The sequence below is a fragment of the Pyxicephalus adspersus genome, chromosome 3 (assembly GCF_032062135.1).
Source record: "Pyxicephalus adspersus chromosome 3, UCB_Pads_2.0, whole genome shotgun sequence".
In the NCBI taxonomy this organism is placed as follows: Eukaryota; Metazoa; Chordata; class Amphibia; order Anura; family Pyxicephalidae; genus Pyxicephalus; species Pyxicephalus adspersus.
Genome location: NC_092860.1, coordinates 9,911,709 through 9,937,036, shown reverse-complemented (window position 1 = coordinate 9,937,036; position 25,328 = coordinate 9,911,709). Strand labels below are relative to the sequence as shown.

Below are 25,328 nucleotides of genomic sequence, written 5' to 3'. Positions count from 1 at the left end.
GTACTGGGGGTTTTCATCTGCAGTTTGTTGGCCTCCCGGAAACAGCAGAAATGTAAAGTATATTACTAGCTGGCACAATGAAAAGCATGACATTGGCGATGAATGCCACCCCTGGACTTTGGGATAACTAGCGGAAAAAATCAACCGAGACAGGCTAAGCTGACAGGGTGTTGGTGATAGGCAGCCACAGACTCAGCATAGGAGCAGTGTGGGTTCACAGAGGCATCATGGTTGGCCTAGTGAGTCCTTGTGTCAGTCAATCAGTGACATCTGCAGTAGGTATATAATAGTTGTTAGTAACCCACCTTTCATTCATTTTCAAAAAGGTGAGGCAATTGGCATTTTCTGGCGACAGTCATGACTTTTTGATGTGTGCGGCCTGCTGCCATTACTGCTACTGCTGCCGCTACAGGATGATACGGTGGAAGCAGTGCCTGCCTGAGCTCCCTGTGTGGAATGTGGTACGCAGAACTCCTCACACAGCCTGTCGCATAGTATTCTGCTCAGGTGAGCCACCATTTCTTTCTCTTGATCCGGGTTGGGTAGAAACCCTCATCATCAACATCATAATCATCTTCCTCCTCTTGAAACTCCTGATGCTGGCCAATGTCTCTTCTTGCTCCTCCTGATGCTGGCTGTGCGCAATGGAGTGTAATGACACGCTCATCCTCCTCCCCCATTTCTTCCCTTCCTCTCCCATCGCCATTTTCCATCGACCCACACGGTATTATCAAGCAGAAAGATGATAGGTATGACTTTGTTCCAGCCTGACTGCTCCTTACTCACAACGTGGCCTGCTCAAAGGGGGCCCGTGCCTTGCACAGCGTCTCCATCTGCAGCAACTGGTCATTGGTAAAATAGCTCAGTTGTGTGGCTGTACCAAGGGCTCCGCTGCCTCCATGCACCACGCTGACCAAGTAATGGTGGATGGCTAGCTTTTACTCACACAGACGCTGGAGCATGTGCAAGGTGGAGTTCTATCTAGTTACAAGTGTCACAAATGAATCTATGCGGTGGCAGCCTCTCTGGGTGCTGGATCTTGCTAAGCGCCGCGGTGGCAGTATGGGATCAACGGACATGACTGCAGATGGAGCGAGCCTGTCTCAGTAAGTGCTGTAGTCCTGGGTACGTGGGGAGGAACTTCTGCACCACCAGGTTCAGTACGTGCACAAAGCAGGGCACATGTGTTATGCAGCCCATGTGCAGCATGGCCACAAGGTTTGCCCCGTTGTGGCACACTATATTGCCTGTTGTGAGCTGGGAGGGCGTCAGCCAAGCCTCAACCTCTCTGTGCAAAGTGGACAAGAGTTCTCTGGCAGTGTGACTTTTCTCCCCCAAGGACACCAGTTTCAGCACTGCCTGGCAACGCGTGTGCTTGGGGGAGCCGTAGTGGCGTGCACGCTTAACCACAGTGTCCTCCGCTCCTGGCCTTTCAGGAGGAGTGATGAAAAGAGAGGGGTTGACGGTAGATGGAATGCAGGAGGAGGAGGAAAGGACTGGGGTGGCCCATGCTTTCCCACCACACCTCTCTCTGGGGGTACCAGGTGCTGTAATTGCAGACTACCACCCACTGAGCTATGTAAGGCCACCCAGGTGACATCACAGTCATCATCATCCTCATTTTCATTTAAGCCAACCTCTGCAAATGCAGCCACTGATCCAGAACCCTCGCCCAGCAAGTGCTGACTACACTCTCCAAAGGTCTCAAAGTCTGCCTCCTGCTCTGAAATTTGCACTGACAGATCCTCAGGCTGTTCGTCAAACAACAAGGGAGAGTCATTGGTAGGTACAGGAATATTAGCCACGCTAACTCCTGTCTTTGCTCCTGTCACGGCTGGGCTGGTTGCTGCTGCTGCTGCAGAAGAAGAGCCTGATGCACTTGAGGCCCCTGAGACCCAGTCCACAATACTCTCCACATGACGTGGCTGTATGATTGTATTCCGCCCTCTCAATACATCTACCAGCGTACTGGTGCTCCGCACACATCTCAGACCTGTTTGACAACTTGTGCTGCTGCCTCCAACAGTTTGCTGCTGCTGCTGCTGTCCTACAGTGGTGGAGTCCCGGGGAGTATGCTCCCTGCCAGATGGGGCAGATCGTGCCACACCTTCCCCTGCATCTACCACTCATCTTTTACTTATTCAGGCAAAAATGCACCTGTACCAAATGGTTTCTTTGGTAAATAGGAACAGGTATCAAACAGTTAAGAATCTGTTTTTTTTATAGTAGGGCAGAAATTTTTCTGTACCAAACGGGCTTCTTTGGGAAATACCAAGAGGTATCAAACACTGAAAAATCTGTATTTTTTTATATTAGGATAGATGCAGGTGAGTGCATCTCTCTGGACCTCTCTGTTGGCTTGTAACTCTTGCCTTGTCTCTGGCACTTCCCCCCGCAGTACTACTTTTTCACCACCAGTCTTTAAAAAAACTGTGAACATATTGTGAGTGCAGGGAGTCATGGACCCTCCCCCGAGGGGCGCCATCACAGAACTCTATCCATAGATGCAGTCTATACTTTCCTATGTTCTTTAGAATAAAGACACCAGATCTTTTTTTTAATACATTTTTTAATTAAATTTTCTAAGTGGTTGGGTCCCATAACAATGGGCAGGTCACATGGCACACATATCAGGAATAAACATTTCTTTAAAAATCTGTCTTTAAATAAGCAATTCTATAATAGTTAAGAATCTTTATATACAATATTTTAAAATAATAAAAGTGAGATCCCTAATAAATGTGATTCTGCATAGCGGATTAGCTGACAAGATGCCCAACAGCAGGGCGCTGGTCCTATAGGGTACCTGTAACGTAAAGTGCACCTGTGAAATGGCAAGAAACTGCAACACCCAATACTGCCCATAGGTGGTGCTCTAAATATCTTCACAACTCATCAGATTGGAGTTATCTAAAATTAACCAATGACCATAGGAATATGTGTCTCACCTTGGCATGCGTATAAGTTATCCATTTGTCATTTATATCTGATATGACTATATTATAATAAATTAATTTTATTCAAATATATTATTTTTTTTTATTATTACTATCACAGGGGGCTATGATAGTATTGTGCAGTGACAGGTCCTCTCTATGGCATTCTGGTTTTTATGGCATTCATTTTACTGAGAGGACTAAAACCCATGACTTACCAACTGCTTCACACAATGAACCCCGGCCCTGATGAAGGGGGATTTGTGCATGAACCCCGAAACGTGTCAGATTGATATCCGAACCCTACAGTCCCTATGGCTTGGTGCTCTGATTCTTCATCTCCATTTTTGCTGACCCACCTGGGAACTGCTTTAGAGCTCCACCATGCATTAATACAGTCAGAAATACTACCAAGGTTTAAATTCAGGGCTCCCCCACCCAGGTTTTACCCCTTAAAAACATGCAAATTAGCAGCTTTTTTACACCTATCAACAGTGTCACGCTCCCCTGAGGAACTGTAGATAATTCTGAACTTCTATGAGATAATGACACTATAAGATGAGTCTGGATGTTGCCCATGCAGCTTCACATGCTCAGGTTCCCTTCACCGCTCCAGTGGGAGTAAATTAATGTCAACTGAACTCTCTCCCCCTTGTGGCAGCAATGATCACTGCATGGGCAAAGCCAGGTTTGATTTAATGAGGGAGGGGTTTAGGGATGCGCACACGGGAATCCAGTAATTTAAAGTTTTTGGTCAGAGAGGGTTAGACACTCTCGTGGTTTTTTTTATAGTGCCTCCGCTGGGGAGATCTGTTTATTTATTTGGGAAACCAAAATTGGGGACACCTGTCATAGTGACAACTGTACAAAAGTGCAATTCCCCTCCCTTTGGTGCAATTTCCTCTTGTTTCCTGTTTTTTCTCCAGGACAGGAACTAGAGTGAATTTTCCACAATGGGGCTAAAAATGGCACAGGAAGTAACCTTGAACCCCAAGACATTCCAAGTCTCCAAAAGTTCAACAGCCAATACCCTTGGCCATACCCTCCCGAAATGTCAGACTTTGAATGTGCATCACATCAGCTATGTCCAGGTGGGAGGGGAGGAAGTTGTAGTCCCCACCTATAGCATTGTGATATCCTTAACATGCGCACCCCAAAGCAGCAATGTCCCCGAATTGACCATCACTCCTGCCTAAAGCATTTGTGTCTGTTTACATTCCAAAGCGTCAAAAAAAAGTCTATTGCAGAATGTTGTGGAACCGGGCGGAGGATTTCTGGGCATTTTGTGCCCCACATTCATTATAAACGTCATTGTGCAAAGCTGTCCTCCGCCAACGCGTTTCACTTCCTTGTCTGTTGTCCCTGAAATGAGGTAGGTGACGGGTTCTCTTGAAGGCGAAGAGCATCCAGGTGATCGCACTGCAATAAGAGAGGGAAAAGAAAAATGGTATTATAAGGGGACAAAAATATAGCAGACCCCCGACGGGGTCACCCCAGTAACTTGTACCCAGGGAGCCCAGAGCTTGGGAAAGGTAAGTAAAGGGGGCAGGTAGGTTAACTTTTCCTGGGCCTATCAAGAGCACAAATGAGATGATGGGTTCACTATAAGGAGTTTATAGTTAGTATTAGGGTTATGGTAACATGTGGGGGGGGGGGGGTATAATAGTCATCTGCTGTTCCTCCACAATCCAATTACAGGCTGTGGGAGGTCCTTGATTTGTGGTGAGGCTGATCTGTCCAGTGAATCTCCGGGTGAATCCCAAAACACAATTGCGAATCATTTGGCATATAAAGCAATTCCCGATATGTAGATCAGGTATTTAGCAGGTTGCCTTGCGTTCTGATGTATTTAAGCAGAAATGTGCAGTCAGCTTTTCATGCCGATCTGTGCTGGGACCCAACGCAGGAAATTTAATGTTACATGCTACTCCCGGAACTGTGCAGTGCTGCTGATCAGTTCATTGCAATGGGTTCCCTATAGAGAATAATAATGAGATTGAAAAAAAAAAGAGGATGATGAGATTATTAAATTGGAAAGAGGCAGCAAAAACACCCTGCAACAATGGCCGACACACCTCAATGTCCTGGCGCATTGCAGGGAATATTTGATCACTGGATGAACTGTCCAAGGAATCTTCAAGTCTAGTGATGACCCCCGCCGCATGTTCTGCTTCTGTCCTTAGCCCCGGTGTCCCTGTGACTTGGCCAAGGTTTGCAATTTGCAGTACATTGCATTACCATTTGGGCATTTTTTTATGGTAATGCACATTGTGTTACGGCAGCACCAGACCAAAACACAGCCATGCATTATTTTTGTGATTCACTGCACTGCATGGTAATGTGTCACTGCTATGTTTCAATTTATGGGCATTGAGCTATGTTGCTACACACTAATGCACATTGCAGTAATTTTGTGGCATGCAGGTATAATACTTAGGTCCATAGACTCATGGTTGACTACAGCGTTCTGTTGCAGTCTCAACCGCAGCCCCAATCACGCCCATTGAATAAGAGCAGTTGGGAATCATATTGTGCATGTGGTTACACACAGCTGCAGTGTATTTCCAGAAAAAAAGTGTGCAGTTGCAGTTTTTCCTACTCTGGAGGAAGAACTGCGCCACAGCTACAACTGCACCCGCAGCCATGGCCAAACTTCTTTATCTGTGGTACAGTTTGCTAGTCCCATGCACACACCAGCGGTTTGCTATGCACCCAATATCAACCCACACCTATGCAGGTTTGCACCCTATGTACCTATGAGGTATGAAAGAGCCCTTAGGGGGTGGTCGGTTGGGACCACAGCCCATACTGGGGATGTGAAGATACTCGGGTGGCCTTGTTCTTCGAGTGAAGTGAAAGTGAAGTTTGCATGAACGGGTACCATGATGGTTAAGAATAATTTGTAGGGTTTAACATTCAGCAAAGGGAATAAAAAATGTTTCTTGTTACACTTGTAATGCTGCCCACACTTAAGGCCCCCAAATACACCAGCTTTTCTGCCCCTGTCATTGGTAAACCTGAAATTCCTCTCCACCATCAGCGCAGACAATTCAGCCCACGATTTAATATTGCCAGCACAGCAGAGTCTTTAACTTGATTGCTGTCCCAACCTGTAATCTGATATTGTGTCAAAAACTGCACAAGGAACATTGCGACGTCTGCAGGGGGTCCGTCAGCTCAATGTGATGAGGTCTGGGGTTATTACAGTGAGAGAAGGTGACGTGATATTAATGGTGCAATAAAAATTGTCAGCATGTCACTTTAAATGGAAGAAATTGTAGTTCCTTGAAGAGCCGTCAATGAACGAGCGAAGAACAGAAAAGTGGAATGAGAACTGCAAAGGACCAAAGCCATTGGATCACCCGGAAGTTCAAGCTCCAAAGTCAGACAATTTTGGAAGGAAATATTTCCTGGTGGAATCCAATGCTGTAAACTGTGCTAAGTGAACATTGTGCATATGGAATAGCAGCCTTTCCCATATGAAGGAACTCCATTTATTAAAGTATCTACAGAATATTTAGCATGGTGGACTTTGAGAAGAATACCCATTACATTGGTTGGTGGTCATTGGGAAGAACGCTCCTTACATTGGTGGCAATTGGGATAAATATTCCATTACATTGGTGGTCAATGGAAAAATGCTCCATACACTGGTGACCATTGTGAAGAATGCTGCTTTTTCTGCTAGTCATAGGGAAGAATGTACCTTAAGTTGGTCACCATTGTGAAGAATACTTCTTACCTTAACAGTCTGTGGGAAAAATTCTCCATACATTGGTGGCCATTGTGAAGAATGTTAATTAAATTGGTGGCCCCTAGGAAGAATGTCCCCTACTTTGGTGGCCAATAGAACCAATTCCTTACATTGGTGGCCATTGGTAGGAATGTTTCTTACAATGGTGGCCATTGTGAAGATTTTTTCTTACGTCAGTGGCCATTATGAAGAATGCTCTTTACACTGGTGGCCATTGTGAAGATTGGTAATTACCGGTACATTGATGGTCTCTGGGAAGAATGTCCTCTACCATTGTGGCCATTGGGAAGAATGCAGCTTACATTGTTTGTCACAATTTTCCTTACATTGGTGGCCATTGAGAAGAATGTCCCCTTAAAGGTCATCAATGTCAGCTGTTCCATATATGAGGGACAGATTTTGCTCATGGCCCACGGAACCCCTTGCAACCTCTAGAGCAGAGGTAGGCAAACTCGGGCCTTAGGGCCTAGCCAGTATTCCAGTCTGGCCTAAAGCCCCCCTAGCTATTTATTGTTGGATCCAGCCTAATTGAATTGTTGGGTTATTGTGAGTTCCCGCGATATCATTGAGTTCCCGCACAGTAACCCCAATTACTTTGCCTACAGAGCAGAAGCAACACCCAGCTACCAGTCTCCAGAAGGTTGACCTCGAATGTTGTGCCTTCAACCCCAAATGGACTAACAAATTATTCTTCCTCCAACGCGGCAACAAAGCCCTGTGTTTAGTGTGCAACGACACCAACAGAACTTTCAATCGGTCAAATCTCAAGGGGCATTTCGATGCCAAGCACGTGCACACGTACAGAGACTACACCGCGGATGAGCGGAAGACTGAGGCTGCCCGCTTGCAGTCACGGTTGGAAAAAAACTTTCCTTGGACTCCTTGTTTCTTCTGGCCTATTGTGCCTTCTTGACCTCCTGAATTGGCCTAGTAGTCCAAAAAGTTTGCTGACCTCTGCTCTAGAGGAAGCCTGGTTAAGAAAGACTCCTGTATAGTTTGTCTGTGCTGGGCTGGATGAACACTCACGGCCACCGAGAACCTGGTGCCAAAAACAATAACAAAACCCAAAACATAAAATTGCTGCTTACTAGTCCCTAGGTGTGACTGCGTGGTGACAACCCTCCATAGATACAACAAAGCGTTGTCACCCCAGTAAGTGCATGTTACTGCAGGATTAGCAGGTTGCTTTGAAGGAGCCGTGGTTGTTGACATTCAGCAAACATTTGATGGAGAATCTTCCAGGTCCACATGTTTTCAATGGTGGTGATTCAATCTCCAGTAGAGAATGTTAGGTGAATGTCACATTCTCTGCTTTATAAATAAACCTCTTGTGATCCTCTAGATATAAAATGTAATTTTATTCCCTATTACAGGTGTGCATGTGGAAGAGCCACAACAATTTGGCATAGGTGCTTTTTCTTGCTGCCTATATGGAGTCCCTCTTAAATTTGCTGCCGCCATTCCTATTATTAGTCCCAGGGTCCCAGGTTAGTCATCATCCCCTCTTTTTATGTGTTCACTGGGACCAATCTGCTGGCTTATATGAAATGCTGTTTTAAGTGACTCTTTTCCTGACGACGGGGAGCTTTGTGAATATTTCATGAGTTCTATCGCCTCCCCCGCCCTGTCCCACAGAAGAAAGCAATTACAGAGCTCCCAAGCTGTGCAGGTTTAAAGTGGACCTGTCAGTAACTTTTCAAGCTGCAAGAATCAATTTTGGACACCATATACAGCAACAAAAAAGCATTTAAAAGCTGACCTTGAACTCAAGTCTGGTGACTTTGATGATGTCATCAGTCTGCTGCAGGCAGGAGGAGCGTTTTATCAGTCCCAGGAATTGGAAACAAATGACAGGGGGCAAAGGACTAGTCTCTGGATTTGCATGTGGCCTCCTTGCAGCTGATCATCCCATTATTGCGTGATCATTCCTTGTTCTGCACTGTGTCTCCATATGGAGGTATCAGCATATATCTTGATATCAGCAGGGCTTTGCTTCCTCATGTCAAAGCCTCCAGCAAGGAGAACAATGAACAGCACAGCACTGACATCACCAAATCTCAGTCTAGAAGAGGCAGCAGTGCCTGAGATCTCAGCAATAGGTGATACACAGCCATGGGGCCACAGCACAGCAGTGCCTAGGCACCTCACAAAGCAGGGGGTGCACTGATATCATTCAGGAGTAACTCAAGACAAAGGGTTCATCTGTGTAATCTCATATTTCCATCAGCATTCTGAAACGTTTGGGTACATTTTCTACAAGAATGAGGAATTACCATTCAAACAAAAATGCGTAAATATTCGTGCCAATCATTCAATAATGTAAAAAAGAAACTCCTGTTTACTTTGAATGCTCATTCACTTGCAGGTGCTTTTTACATGGTTGAAGTGATCATTCACACCTTTTATTTATATTGGTCTCGGCAAAGCCTGGGAAGGGTCCCCAGCACCCAAGGCGTGAATGCCAAAGTGCACCCGTCCCTCTTACACCGCCTTCTGGGTTTTTAATGCAGCATTACAAAAGCTAAAAAAAGAAAGAATTTATTAGGTAATAAATACAATTTTTTTAGGGATCTAGGGGGCACTCTACAAGGTATTATTCCTAGCCGTCACTCGCAGTTGCAACTGGGCCCATTAATTCGGAGGGCCCCTAGGGGCCTAATGACTACAGATAAAAAAAGATAAAATTAATTTAATGCTTCCAAGCTCCTCCGCTTTCCTGCACATGACAGCTCACATCTCCTATATGTGGCCCTGTAGTGTTTCCGATATAATTTACCCACCTGGGCCCTTTATTGCCCCGCAGGGCAGAGTTCACCTGACTCTTTTTCCAACATGTCCCCTATAAGAGCCTCTGCCCTTTTTGGAAATAGTTGGGAATCCATAGGAGCCATTTCCTAAAACTGGAGGTTAAATATTTGCAGTGAGGCGGCCTATAATGATGATATTCTCCAACAGGGCAATTCTTTTGGAATCCATTAACCCTGTAACCTGCATAAGGGCCGCAGGTGACCACAAATGCGCATTGCGCTGCGGTCTAATCGTTCGGCCTTTTGTACTTCTCAGCTTTATTTCTCTTCTGTAAAAATTGCGGTTTTAATGAGCCAACAAATATAGCGCAGTCCTAACAATGGAGATTAATTAATTATCTTGATGAAGCTATTCGGCAGACCCATTACCTGCGCTCTAATTGCAGCCGGAAGATGGAGCAGTTAGGTGAAGGCGCTTCTTTCTGGGTCATTAAATCGTACACCGCTGTGGACTGCAGACAAAAAGGCCAACATTAATAAGTATTTTTTTATTTTGATATTAATTCTTTATGGGGTAACTTCTAATTAAAAAAGGAAGGGGAGGGGGATATTCTTGTAAGCAATTTCGAAGCTGAAATATATAAGCTGCAGATTCCTGCCTGTTTCTGGTCTGTAGATACCAGCACACAACCGCTCCACCCCGCAAGAATTAAATATAAAATACTTCAATGATTCTTTAGGGGAAATAAAAGTTGAATGTGCCGCTGATAATCATCGCGATGGTAATCAGTATGGAAGAAGCATTCCCTGAGCTGCGTCACCCACTGAAGTGCGAGCCATTCATATGCGATTCCATCGGAAGGTGATAATGGACTTCTCACATTTCTCTCCCTTTGTTAAAGGCCGGTGACCTCTTACTGTGTAATGGTAACATCTCAGCTGATTGTTCATTGTATGTGCTGTTTTTAAAGGAAAATGGCCCACAAATGGATTCTGCTCCTGAAGGGGTTGTCCATTCCAAAAAAACGGGGGTGAAAATGTGTCCAGAGGTGCAAGGGGTCATTTCATGAGGCTTTTTGGGCAACATGGGAGAGATGCAAATCCCTAAATTTATAACGGTGAGACAAAGTGGTTGTGATAAGTTCGACTCGTATCGGACCTTAGATTGGAATTTAAAAGTTGAGCAATGCAAGGTCAGATCTGACATATACCTATCATTGACAGGTATACCAAGGCTGTGAAAGCTGTCATTGGCTGGATTGGCTGAGCCACACTTTGGTAAAATACAGCTCATTAAAAAATTACAAATTTCCAAATCTGGTTTTATTTCTCAACCAATCTGATCAGATTTTATCTGACATGGAATTGTTCCATTCCGCTCATTCTCTACCTGTAGAGCCATTTGGGAACATTGTAAGGCTGTGGGATGGAGAGATGGGTTCTGTCACCAAATGATTTCATATTTTATCCAATTTGATCAAACAAACAAAAAAACCCGTGTGATCTTTTTATGCTAAAATATGTACTTTTCATGCTTTTACACTACTCTTATGGGAAAATCTTTCTTTGATCTTCCTCTTTGAAAACCAAATTGAGGTTCCTGAACGTTCTCTTTCATTCGATGTCCAGGTTCTTATTGAGGTTTCGCTATTTTCAGCCATTTTGGCCTTTAAAGGGACAAATAAAGTCTAATGCAAGGTGGAAGAACTTATTTGGGAAAATAAAATGCTGATCGTTTTTTGGCAATATTTTTAAAGGTTTTGGAGAGCACTTAGACCTCCACACCTCCTCTCCAGAGGACATCCCAAATTATCCATTCCCTACATTACCATCTAAATATAGATATATATCAATCTTAGATTGACATAAATTTTAAACCCAGCCAACAGGGCAAGTTGTGACAGTTGGATGATGGGTTAGAGCATCTCTAAAATGTCAGATCTTAAGGGTTGCTCCTGGAATGCAGTGGAAAGTACCTACCAAGGGAAGTTAAAAGAAGGACAACATGACATGTATTTAAAAAGTTAGTGAACTAAAGGGGTAAGTGGCATTATTCCTGATTGGGTATTGGTTTTCCATGGGGGTATCATGCTTTACAATCCCCTTACACCCAATAAAAGTAGGATCTGGTCAATGGTTGGTGGTGATCATAGGCCATTCCAACTTGAAGGGACCTTGCATTTTGAAGGTCCCAGGAGCAGGCTAGTATCATCAGGCAAATTGATGACTGGTGGGGAAAATGGCAATAGTTAGTACCTACCAGAAGTGGTCCAAAGAAGGACAACCAGTGACACAGTGAGGGGTGCCAAAGACTTACTGATGGGTGGAGAGTTTAGCTCATCTGGTGTGATCACAGAAAAGAGCTACTGGACCCCAAATTGCTGAAAAATGTATGATAGAAAGTTGTTGGAACACTCACAGTGCATCACAATGTTCTGTGTAGCCTCAGAGCACCCAGAGTGCCCACGCTGACCCCTTGCCCACCATTGAAAGCCCCTACAATTGGCACATGAGGATCAGAACTAGACCATGGAGCAATTGAAGAAGGTGGCCTGGTAAATGGCGTTTTCTCTTGGATCATGTAGATGGCCAGGTGTGTCATTTACCTGGGGAAGAGATGGCAACTGGGTGCCTTACTGGAAGAAGGGAGATTGATGGAGGCAGCATGGTGGCTTATAGGAAGGAGGCAGGTTGGTGGAGGTATCAGGGTGGCTTATGGGAAGGAAACAGGATAGTGGAGGCACCAGGATGCATTATGGGAAGGAGGTAGGCTGGTGGAGGCAGTGTGACCCAAAGCATCTACTTCTTCCATCTTACATAGTTACATAGTAGGTTAGGTTGAAAAAAGACATGAGTCTATCAAGTTCACCCAGTAGGGAAATAAACATATCCCAAATATAAAACCCTATGGACATAGTTGGTACAGAGGAAGACAAAAAAAAACCCTGGTACAAATTGCTTTAACAGGGGAATGAAATTCCTTCCTAATTCCATGAGGCAATCGGATGTTCCCTGGATCAACAGTCACTATCTTGGAACTGGATACCACAGGACACCTTCCGAGGTCTTGTGGAGTCCATGTCTGGATGGGTCACAAAGGGGACCTACACAATATTAAGCAGGTGCCTAATGTTTGTGCTGGTCAGTGTATTGTAAAACATTAGAGAACTACAGGGGTAAATGGAGTCATTCCTAATTGGGTATTGGTTTTTCATGAGATATTATACCCTACAATCCCCTTAAACCCCTCTACCTATAAATGATTGATGGTGACAAATAGCCATTCCAGAACCTAAAGATACCCTTATCCTGCTTGTGAGTGGAGTTAAATGAAATTTGCAGGAGTCGACCTTACCCCCCCAATCCTATTACCAGGAAAATCTCATCTTCAGGACACAAGGTGATCTATATGTGCACCATGGTGGATGAAGTACAGATGCAGCATTGATGCTGGTGACGATTGCTGTACAACCTCCAATGATTATTTCCAATCAGTGCTAGACCAAAATAACAGTTCTCCTTTAACCTTTTATTGGCTGCCTCATAAATGGGCCATATTGGGATGTATTGAAATCATAAAACGTCAACCACGAGTCCCGCAGTGTCTGTAGCTGTCAGTCATCTGCTGTGATTGACACCTGAGAGTCAGACATTTCCTTGCACTAAGCGAGATGAAGAAAAGTTGAAAAAGCGTAAAATCCTATTAGTTTTAATATCGATCGGGAAAAGGGCGCCCAGCGGGACAGAGAAAACGCTGAGATGTCTATATTTACTGCCCCCATAAAAATCCTTTCAGCGTATTTCAGAGCTGGCCCTCATTTCCATCATGGGAACATTTTCTGGCTGCCAGACAAGATGTAAAATTGAAGTGTAAGAAAAGGATTGCGGCTGAATATGCGCTGGAAGTGAAAGGCAATTTATATCTCTGGTGGGTGATAAAAACAATGGAGGTCTTGTATTTAAATTGCACATCTGCACGGGATTGACACTTAAGGTCATTAATACTGAACTCTTCCTGCCATTGCTTCCATCTGCTCCTGAAGGACAACTCCATCTTTGCCCAGAGATCATTTAAGGTCACATATACTTCCTAGACTGCGATAAAACAATTAAATAAACTCGCAGCAGACTGATTAATTCATCCTAGCCTAGACAAAGTCACAGGAAACCAATGTTTCCTGTGGAGGAGCCATAAATGGCCTTTTTGCAGAGATCTACCATGCCCTTGCTGGTACCATCCTTGCTCAGGTATCATCCAGAGTCACCAGGTACTCCCTGGACTAAGGTGTCGGGTAAGAGATGGGATAACCCTGTTGCCTATGTAGTTTTGGCTGGCCGTACAAGGTATTATTCCTTTTTCTATCTAAAGTACATCCTCCTATTCAGCAGGTGGCGCTCTATTGGACAACCTAGTTCAACTTTGCCTATAATGACCCCGAGATGAGGCGAGAGGCTGCAGTCCTGCCAACATGTACTCTAAAACCCCTCCATGCAATAGACCATGGAAATAATTTTATCATACAAGTTTAAAAAGAATCTATCCAGGTTTCAGCACAGTAGCGAGGAGCCCTGGGTAGTCCAATGTTCCGGTGAATGATATTTTATTGCTGTACAGAGCTGCAGATGTCAGCAGTCGCTTTGTGTTTGGTAACAATTTTCTGTGCTATAAAAAAACATTAAAACATCTTCCCGGCACCATAAGATTTATAAAGCGTAACCGATATAAAAAATGGAAACAAGCTCTTATGTTACTGATCTCATAAATACGACAATCTAAAATAAATATGGCAGACAGTGAAGAGAAGTCCTTGTTTATGGTCCTACAATGGCTGCAGGTTGTCTAGGTCTGCATGGAGGTCATTGGCTCCCCATATACGGCTCATGCTATATTGCTTCTCTTACAGGCCAGCAATTATTGATATTAGTTTTACTGTGTCCACTCACCTGGCTTCTCTTTTCCTTAAAACCCTAAAAGGTAAAAAAGGAAATCTTGCAGTGGAGGGGTAGCCTCGCCCTTGGGATACTAGACTACGTCCGGGGTGCTCCTGGTCCCCTGCAGCCTCCTCTCTATGCTGCAATTGCAGGTCTGATGTCATGATCTACAATCCAGGACTGGATATGAGGATACCATAGGCCTGCCCAGAACTTTGAGTGTTAAGGGTTACTTACAAGGCTATGTCTAGGGTGCCCCTTGGTTCCTGCCATCTCTTCCCTAAGGTGCTCTGTGCTGCGGTTGCAAGCTTGTCTTTATCCTCTTTAATGCAGGACCAGTAATCCTGCCCCACACATGGGAATGCCATGAGCCTGCCCACAAAAGCAGTTAGAACATGCAGGGGTATCCTCACCGCAAGGCAAATTAAAAAGGAATGAGATGGGTAAATGTCCTCTTGGGTACCCCAGGCAACAATAAGCAGTTAGCCCTTGCAGGGGTAGCTTCACTTTAAGGGTCCAATACAAGGCTACGTCTTGGGTGCCCCTTGGCTGCTGACACCTCCTCTCTAAGCTGGTCTGTGCGGCAGGTGCAAGCCTGGTACCATTATTTATAATATAGGACTGTTAGCCCTGCCCTGGGCAAGAGTACACCATAGACCTGCCCACAACCTGGAGTGTTGGAGAGAAGAGGTCAGAGGAAAAATGAGTAAGGTAGGTAAAGAAAATGTCCTTTGGGTACCCTGGGATAGTAGCCCCACCATAAGGGGATTCTTAGTTCTATATACCGTAATACAATTTAATTGGTTATCCCACATATTATAAAATAAATAGAATTGGGCACATTTATCAGTCATTATTTGACATCGCACATTAAGTTTTGAAGGTGAATGATGTTCCTCACCCACGGATGGTACTCTCAAATCAATGACATCCGATGGAAAACACTACATAGAATGCACCAGTAAAAGACCGACATCCTACAGATTGAGGTCACCTCCAGGTGAGATTGTCTCTTCCTTAAAGGTTGTTGCCCTCACACATTTTGTGAATACCTGACAGTCATACCTAAAGGAAATTGTTGGACATCCGATTCCAAAACTATGGCCATTCATATGAAGATGGCTTCCCATTTGTGGCTATGATATCTTCCATTCTTCTTAGAAGGCTCCAGATTTTGGAGAGTGTTTGTGGCCATTTGTGGGGTCAGATTCTGATGTTGCATGAAATATGGCTCACCATTCCAATTCCTCCAAAGATGTACAGTAGGGTTGAGGTCAGGGCTTTGTGCAGGTCATTTGCGTTCCTCTGTAGCTGGTTACCCCACGTATGGAGCTGGCTTTGTACACAGGGTACAGTCAAGCAAGAACAGAAAAAAGCTTTCACCAAACTGTGACCACAAGGTTAGAAATGCACAAATGTCTTTCTATGATGGAGTATTAATGGACCCTTCTCTGGAAACAGCTGAGCTCAATCATATGTTGGCTTCCAACAAGCCGATAGAGGTGTACTGGTCATTGGCTTCGTTGTGTAGATCATTGACTTGATGGCATCATAGGCTTTCCTTTACTTGTATCAAAAGATTGCGTGCTAAACCAATGCACCACAAATCTGCCCAATTGCAAGTGATACCAATAAAACATCACCAATGGCACATTAAAAGAAATCCTCTTTATCCAAATGATCATAATTGTGCTCATATGCAGTTTGATGATGATAATTGTATAATTAGATCATAACTTGCATGTTCATTTTTTTTTGAAGAGCCAGATAAAATTTTCTGAGTTTGCAAGTAGTAATGTATGTCAATTTGTTTCTCACTCTCCTCTGCAGTATTATATGATTGAATTTCTTAATCTGTGTCACTGCCCTGCCTCCTTCCTCCTTATTTCTAATCTTTCTCTACCACAGGGTAAGGATATTGATTGTGAATGGAAAATCTTTCATCTAGATGAAGCATGAGATTGCTGGCGGTGTGTAAAGTCATAGCTACATATGGTAATATTTGCACTGATACAAAGGTGAAAAATCAGCAATTCTTCAATACTGGTGAATGACATATTGCATTATATTCCTGTGTGTCCCCTGACAGCAAAAACTGACCTCAGCTGCATTGCACAAATGTTCCTGAGATGGAATTCTGAGGGTTAGAGAAATACAAAGTGTCTGCTCTGCCATAGGGGGACAATGGAAGCTGGGAGCTCATAAAATGCAACTGGGAAGTTTTGTTCCCTGATTATTGTTCTTTAAAAGTTACTGAACTTCTCATCAATCTCCCTTCTCTGCTCTTCTCTCTTATACTTATCTTCTATGTTATTCCCTTATCTCTTTGCCTTTTCTATTTCTTGTATCTTCTTTCTCCACCTATTTCTTCTCACAGTTCACTGTTCTACTCTTCTCTCCCTTACCTTTACCCAACCACTCATTTTTCCCTAATCCCACTTCTTTTATACTTTCTCCAGCATTTCCTCTGTTCTCCTTTGCCCCTAGATCTATCTTCTATCCCTCACTTCTCTCTCTTCACTTCATTATTCCCCCTTATATCACCTCCTTTGTTCTCTTTTGTTCTTGTCTTTAACACCTCTTCCCTACTCATGTCCCTCTACTTTTTTGCCCCCTTCGTTTCCTTATCATATCCTCTGCATCTCTACTTCCTCTCTTTTTCACTCTACTCCCTCAATTCTGCCCTTTCTTGCCCATTCATCTCCCCTCTTCCTTTCTTCTGCCCCTTCTCTCCCCTCCTTTTCATCTCTCCTCTCTGTGCTCCTTTCTTCTCACCCTTCTTAGTCCCATTCTTCTCTCCCTCCTCTCCCCACTCCTTTCTCTCCTTCATTTCCATCCCATTTGTTCTCCTCCTTCCCTATTATCTCTTCTGTTCTTTTATGCCCTCACCTTTGTGGGCCCACTCCTTTCTCCCTCCTCCTCTCACTCCTCTCCCTTTTTCCCCTCCGTGTAATTTCCTCTTTCCCTATTATCTCCTCTGTTCTCTTCTGCCCTCATCTTCACCTTTCCACCCCACTCTCCCTGGTCCCCCCTTTTTTCCCTGTTTCCCATCAAATCCTTTGTTCTCTTCTACTTTCATCTTTAACTCCTCTCCCTTCTCCTGTCTCTCCCCTCTTTCCTGTCCCCCAACTTTTCTCATTTAATCCTTTGCACCTTAATTCATGTGCCCTACTCCTCTCTACTTCCTCTCTTCTGACCTATTTTGCCCACTTATCTTACCCTTTTAACTACCAGTGCTTTTTCCTATCCCCTTATCTTGCCCATTCCTTCTCACCTTTCTCTGCCCAACTCTCTTCCTCTTCTCCTCTCCCACATTTCTCTTTCTCCCTCCTTTCCTCCGTCCTTATTTTCCTCTTCTCCCATCATCTCCTCTGTTCTTCTAAGCCTTTATCCCTCGCTTCTCCCTCTCATTTCCACTCTTCTTCCTTTCTTCTTTCCCCATCATCTCTTTTGTTCTCTTCTGCCCTTATCTTTAACTCTTCTCCCCTACTCTCTTGTCTCTCCTTCCCAGTCCTTCTTTTTGACTTTCCCCATAATCTCCTCTGCACCTGTATGTTCTATCCCCTACTCCTCTCTACTCCTTCACCCCTGACCTCCCCTGCTCACTCATCTCCCCTTTTCAATTCTTCTGCCCTTTCTTCCCACTTCTTCTCTGCTCCCCTCCCTCCTCATTCAGCTCCTTCCTTTTCTGTCCCACACTACCTATACTCCTTTCTAACACTGATTTCCTTCCCTTTTTTTTCCTGCATCATGTCCTCTTCCGCCCTCACCTTTCTCCCCCATAACTCCTCTCTCTTTCCTCCATCCATTTAGTCCTCTTATCACATCATCTGATCTCTTTGCCCTTACCTCTACCTCCTATCGCTCACTTCTCCCTCTCCATCCTTTCTTCCCACTCTTGTTTCCTCTTTTCCCAACCATCTCCTTTGTTCTCTTTGGCCCTCACCTGAACACAGCCAATCTGATCACTAGAGACCAGTGACATCACTGAGATGTTTCATATTTATGAACATGCAGCCAATCTGATCATTAGGAGTAGTGACATCACAAAAGACTTCATAATTTTGAGACCGGTGACATCACCGAGATGCTTTATATTCATGAGAACACAGCCAATCTGATCACTAGAGACTGGTGACATCACATAAGCACTTCATAATAATGAGAACACAGCCAATCCAATCACTAGAGACCAGTGACATCACCGAGACGCTTCATAGTCATGAGAACGCAGCCAATCTCATCACTAGAGACGGGGGACATCACCGAGACGCTTTATATTTATTAGAACACAGCCTATTCAAACAATAGAAATGAGTGACATCACCAAGACCACTTCCGGTGAAGCGCATAAACCAGTGAGCTGCCAGAGCATAAAAGTATTCTGATCTTAACTGGAACCCAACCTCTGTTTTCCTGGTAGGTCCATGATGACCTTGACTTTGATATGGTTTATGGCTCTGCTGGCATGCTGCCTTTCATGACCAAAGCGTGCTTAAGAACTTGCGGTTTTCCTAAATACTCATACATTGTTCTGCTTATCTATTTGCATGCCTGTTGTTTGCAGTTGGACAAAACTGGGGACCCCAATCAGGAAGTGTCCCATACTGAAACCCTCACCTTCTCACAGGGCTTTAGGTTAAAAGTGAGATGCTTCTAAAGCTCAGGGGTTGAAGAGTATTATTTGACTGAAGGGTTCACTCTGAGACAGTGAGCCTCACATGCAAAGACCAAGCTCCACCACTCCCTGTCTGGTTTGGTACATGAGTCTGAAGAGCACATTGAAGAGACTTCAGAATGCAGTTAGGGTGTCAGTTAGAAAAGTTGAAAAAGCTCCACATCACAACATTTAAAGGTCTATCTCTCTTCCTTCCCGTTTCATAGGCATTCTCTTTTGCCCAGTCTCACCCCCCATGCATGTTGCAGATATCTTGGGATACAACTGGCTCAGGCAACAGTTAAAACCTTATCAAGAAGCTGACCAACTCCATCTAAAAACCAAAATGTTTTAAAAGAACTATGAATACCCACTCATAGTAACTATGGCAGGTGAGTGGTGCTAAGAATGCATACTGTATGTAAACCTTTCAAAATTAGACATCTAGGACGTTGATGGTTTCCTGTTGTCACCTATTCAAAGTTTGGGTGGCACTGTGACTCCAAAAAAATGCAGTGTTGAGTTTGATTGTCTTTGGAAATGATTGACCCAGCAAAAGGATTGAGCACTGTAGGGTTCTGTTCCACAAAGGAATAGGGGAAAGGGGTGATCATGGAACAGAACTCCAACAATGGCCATTCCTGATGGTCATGTATTGGTTTGATGGGATAGATTACTGAAGAACATTGGGGGACTAGTAGAGGGTGATCTGGATGTTCTTCACTTTGTATTCTCCATTAGGAGACAACAATGGTCATTTCTGAGGGTCATTTAGTGATCTGGTGGGACAGAATATTGAACATCAGGGGGAGAGGGGGGTGATCTAGAGGTTTGTCACTTTGTCCTCTCCATTAGGAGACAACAATGGTCATTCCTGATGGGAATTTAGTGGTCCTGAGCCCCAACAATGGTCATTCCTGATAACATCAGGAGATAACTTTACAGATGCCAGATTTTCACCCAAGACCATCATAGATGTTCATCTCTGGTGCTAAAAAATCTTTTTGCATCCATACATAGTTCAAGGCTACCAATGGATATGAAAGTTTGGCTGATTTTGGTTGGGTCAAGTGACAATCCCTAAATTATGGCTCCAGTACTGGACCACCATATGACCTCTCTGAGAGGACAAGAAGAAGTTAGGTTATTCTACACTATAATAAGTGCCAGTTGTCACTATCTCTCCTCTCTTGTCCACCAAACCACGACGCTTAAGCAAGACCAGTGTCCATGTTTTCCTCCCCACCTAATGAACGTCAACACCGATGTCTACAGACAACCCAACATCTGTAGACCCATCAGCTACTTACATCATGCATGAGCACATTCCTGGCATGTCACAACATAGCCGTTGTATATTATTCTTCAAAATCTCCAACTTTCATCAATAAAATGTCACCCTGGATCTCTAGTCAGGCTGAGATGTTGGGGTCGATTTACTAAAGGAACATAGATTGTTCACATAGCATAGCAAAGTGATTTATCACATTTTTCTCACTGCCTGAGGTCTATCATCGCTTAAAAAAAAAAAATCTTTTTAATTCAGAAGTGTTGCAGATGGCTGAGGCTGGGTGAAAGGAAGAATGAATATTGGCAACAGCCGGAGGAAGTGTGAGTAACGGGATATGTCGAAGCTCATTCATAAAATCTGGCATGAAGGAATGTGTCTGTTTCTCCTATCATCCAATCAGGTTGCGGCAAAGCCACGGCACAGTAGCTAGCACAGCAACCAGATTCTAATAGGTCTGTTCCGGGGACTTAAAGCATTTATAATTAAAATGAATTGAAACAAAGGATTATAAAATAATGACACATGCTAGTTGAAAATCCTAAATTTCCCCATACAATGACCCCCACAAACATTGCATGGGTTAAATGCTCACGCAGTCTTCATCCTCTCAAGGCAAATGGGAGGTCAAGTTCAATTATATCATCTTATCAATCATCAGATCATTGTGATTGATGTACATTTATATCACTGTCATATATAGTACCCCTGTATATTATATCCCCCCTTAATAAAAGGGGCTTCCAGATTTTACCATAACCCTTCACCAACAGAAGCCCGCATGGAGAAAAGTCTCCTGTCCCTCAACACTGGGGGACAAGGGTGCATTACAATGGGGGTGGGAATAACTTGACTGTCCTTGCAAGTTACCCCCATGTGGCCGGGACTGGTACATCAGCTCCCCTCTTTTTCTGGCCACATTATGCCCAGATAGGGGCCTGCTTGGGATTTTAGGAGAACCCCTGTAGTGTGCAATGGACAATGGCAGCTGCAAGGGACCAATGACCTCAAATCAGCCACAGAGTTCCCCAATAAAAAATATTATTTGCCCAAAGAGCTAGCAATCAGAATTTAAGTACAGTTTCCTAAATGACCCAGTGCAATCTGTCAGCTCTTACTACATGGCTCCAACATTTTTTTTAACTATACCCACCTTTTATAGTGTGGGGTTGGCACATTTTGGGCACAGTGGAAAGGTCAGGCAAGGCATTAAAGGTCCCTTAACTTGGCCCCTGGTTTACCCCTTAACCTGAACCTGCAACCCATGCTTGACCTGAATCCCAAGCTCATCACACAACACAGAAAGCTGCAGCAGTACATAGCAATGTCACCCAGCTGTGCGGTCATCACAAAACTGGCTCAATGGAATCATTTTACATGCCGCTATTTCAGTTTCGCCTTTTATCTGGAGTGCAGCTTTAACATTGATGGCTGATGAAGCAAGAAGGATATTTTTATTTTTGTCCCGCTGCAAGTAAAGCTTTCCTATGCGCATGATTGGAAAAGAAAATTGAAACCCTGAAAGTGAAATTGAAAATAAAACTGCCATAGATGAAAACAATCAGTGAAACAAGTTGTAAAAAAATTAATCATTTAGAAAAATCTTTATGTTGTGCACAGACCATTGGCTGATTATTGGTGCACGGCGCATTTTAACGTTGCGTAGAACTTAAAGAATTCATCATGTGCTCAGTGAAAATATTGATCCAAGGTCTCTGACTATTCTATGGTAACCCGCTTTAAGTGACCACATTTATATCAGTTATCAATAAAGAATAATTTTGTTAGTTGTTGTTAATTTTTTTTCAGTAAATTCAAAGCTTTTGGACCCAAAATATTGCTGGGTTGGTGGGTACCCTTTGAATGACAAGTGAAGTGTCACCAGGCTGATATATACCTATCCAGCTAATACAAGTGAGCGCTCCAGTGCCATAATAGTTTGACATTTAGACCTTTCAGCTGTCATCTCTTATCTATATGCACCTTGAGGATTATCTAGAAGCAGCTGCATAGATATTGCACATTTTGCTGCTTTCTCACAAATTGCTCCTTGACATGGAGGAAAAAAACGTGACCATGTCAAAGCAAATCTCGTTTCTGTACAAGGGTAAGGCAGCAGGGCAGCTGCCTAGGGTGTAGTGAGGACTAGAGGCATCCCTATCAAATTATAAGAAATAGAATAAAACAATTGCATGCTAAAGCCGCTATGTGCATGGAGTTAAAGCCGCTATGTGCATGGAGTAATAAAGAATGCAAAATAGATGTGGCTTGGTATGACTGATAGCTGGGGGTGTGGCCTGGAAAGTTTTTCCGGGGGGCAAAGTTTGACCTTTTTGGGCTGTTTTAATAAAGAGGTTTCCTGGATGAGCAGCAGCAAACCTCATTAGCTGTCAGGAGTTCCCTATCATCAGAGGTTTTCCCTTTGGGATTGAAGTCTTCATGGATGAAGAATAAAGGCTTCATGCCATGATATGTGAAGGAGGAAATCAATGAAAGAGTTTGGTTCTTCATGTTACTTACCAGGATCAGCGCCCCCTTCCTGCGGTGAGCTTTTAGCGGATGCCAAACTTGAGACCTCTTCCTGTCACTTGATGTCCCTGACACACGTCATGCCAATGGATTCTGACGGGTAGTCATAGTGATTGCTGGAGGACATGGAACGACCCCACGAGGAGCACTGCAGGCTTGACCCCCTCTTCCGAAAGGCCGACGTGAACCTGTAGAACTTTTTGTGGCGGTTCTTCAGGTACTCCCGGTAGTTCTTAGTGAGCAGGGTGTACAGGAAAGGGTTTATGCAACTGTTGCTGTAGGTCAGGCAGGTGACCAGGTAGTTAATGCACTTTTGGGTTTGGGAGGAGAGCGGGGGGGACATGTCGTACAGCCTGATCAGCTGCCAAATCCAAAAAGGCAAAAAACAAGCCCAAAAGACCAACACAATGCTGAAGATCATAATGAGCACCTTCTGCTTGGGGGACCTCTTATTCTCCTTCTTGTTGATGGGGTTCCTCTGAGATTCCAGGTAGGTCCTGGCCAGGCGGGTGTAGAGGTACCCGATCACCAGTCCCGGGGCCATGATGCTGGTGCTGAAAAGTACCGTCAAGTATGTCCTGTAGGCGTCCTCGCTCCAGGTGGGCGCGCACATCCTCTTCACCCCTTTGCCCTCGCCCTCTCGCAGCGTCATCATGATCATCATGGGCAACGTCAAAAGAAGGGAAAGGAGCCACACGGCGACCACCATGGACTTCCTGTAGCCTTTGGACCTCCGGACGGTGTCCAGAGGCTTGGTGACGGCCATGTACCTCTCAGTGCACATGACGGTGAGGGTGAAGATGCTGGCATGCATTGTAAAGAGGTCCAGACTCAGCAGTATCCTGCAGCCAATGTCTCCAAAGTACCAGTCCTTGACGAAGGAGGTGCAGACGATGAATGGGATGCTGGACAGGTAGAGGAGGTCCGCCAGGGCCAGATTGATGATGGAGATGTACATGGACGCGGCGTACCTCATGGAGTGACACATAACCACCAAGGTGTACACGTTGCCTGCCATCCCAGCGACGTACATCAAAGACAAGATAGTGCCAAAGGTGGACGTGATGATCAGTTCCTCCGTTCTGTGGCCCCTGGGGTCCAAGCTGGACAAGTTCCCCGGGCCGGAGGAGTTGAGCTCCATGAGAGTGTTAGCACAGCCGGCCCGGGGAAGGGACCGTCTTGTAGAGAAGACTGAAGCTTCTCATCAGTCAGGAATGGCTAAGGAGAGAGAGAGAGAGAGAGAGAGAGGAAAAGAAGAGAGGGAGGGGACGAGGGGGCTGTGACGTTGGCTTCTCTCTCTATCCTGTCTTCTTACTTTACGTATCCATTGTTTGTCCCTTCTTTGTGTCTGGCTCTTCACCACTTGGTTTTGTTTTTTCCTTTATCTCATCTTTTCCACCTACCTCCTGCCATCAGTGCCACCCCCTTTCCCCTTTTGTTCCTTTTTTCCATTACACTTGTCCAAATCCTCAACAACTCTTCCTTTGACCTATTTCACTATGTGTTACTTTTTTTCTTTTTGATATTTTTGGAACTTTTTCATTTTTGGCATTTGTGGCTTTCACCATTTTTTACGTTTTTAGTATATATTTGTTTAGCTTTACACACCTGAACACAACACTTGACTCATTTCCATCGCTTTGTGCTCTAATTCTTCCCTGTTTTTCATTGCCTGCACAATTTTGGGAAAAGAAAAGGGTTAAAATCCTGTAACAAAACCTGGCAGGATCCTGACCACAAGAGCTTACAAATCCGTGTTATTGGAAGGGAAGGCAGCTCAGCCAGGAGGGACTTTTATAATCGTATTGATTATGAAGCTAAAAGGTGGCAAGAAAATTAAAGGAGCTTGGTTGCCTTCGGCTTTAATATTATCTGAGTTCAATGACTTGAAACCAAATTAAAACGTAACACCGACCTGCTCTTTGGCTTTGATGCCTTTGGATCTGTATTTGTTTTTTAGTTAGCACGTGTTGAGAAATTCACAGCTGCATTTCTGTTCTTCCTCCAATATGAATAATTAAAAGCAATGCTGTACATTCTGCCGGTAATTAAAAAATCTCAGTGCAGCATGCTGTAAATGAAATGTAGGCGGGAGTATTTCCCAGGGTGACCAGATATGAATGTTTAAAGAAGACCTGTCATGACACTGATACTGTATGCTGGCTGCCATTCTTAACTTTTTACTGTCATCATCAACCTGTGGCTTCATCACTTAATCGGAACAAGTTTACAGATTTGTTTATGATTATCAATGTGGGAAACCTATAGTGGAAAATTTTGGTAAAATTGTGCAATTTTGGTGAAATGCATTGTTGGCAAAAGGAGGCTGAATTGGGTTTTTAGGGATGCAATGGGCTTTACATAGCTCCTGCGAAGCTCCTTTCAACTGGACTTGTGCCACGCAAATGCTGACCTTGATCTCTCTGGTGTTGTCCACTGCACCCTGACTTCCTCAATCACCTATTCAGGTATCCATCACCACTCA

The 25,328-nt window shown here is 44.2% G+C and overlaps 1 protein-coding gene across 1 annotated transcript; it reads right to left on the bottom strand.

Annotated features, from left to right (window-relative positions):
* Window positions 1-2,561: 2,561 nt before the first annotated feature.
* Window positions 2,562-24,027, bottom strand: LOC140327647 (urotensin-2 receptor-like). The gene is made up of 2 exons (XM_072407021.1): window positions 22,835-24,027; window positions 2,562-4,355 (listed from the first exon to the last, which is right to left on the bottom strand). Exon 1 carries the CDS (start codon window positions 23,982-23,984, stop codon window positions 22,899-22,901), a length of 1,086 nt encoding a protein of 361 aa, XP_072263122.1. The 5' UTR covers window positions 23,985-24,027; the 3' UTR covers window positions 2,562-4,355; window positions 22,835-22,898.
* Window positions 24,028-25,328: the final 1,301 nt, after the last annotated feature.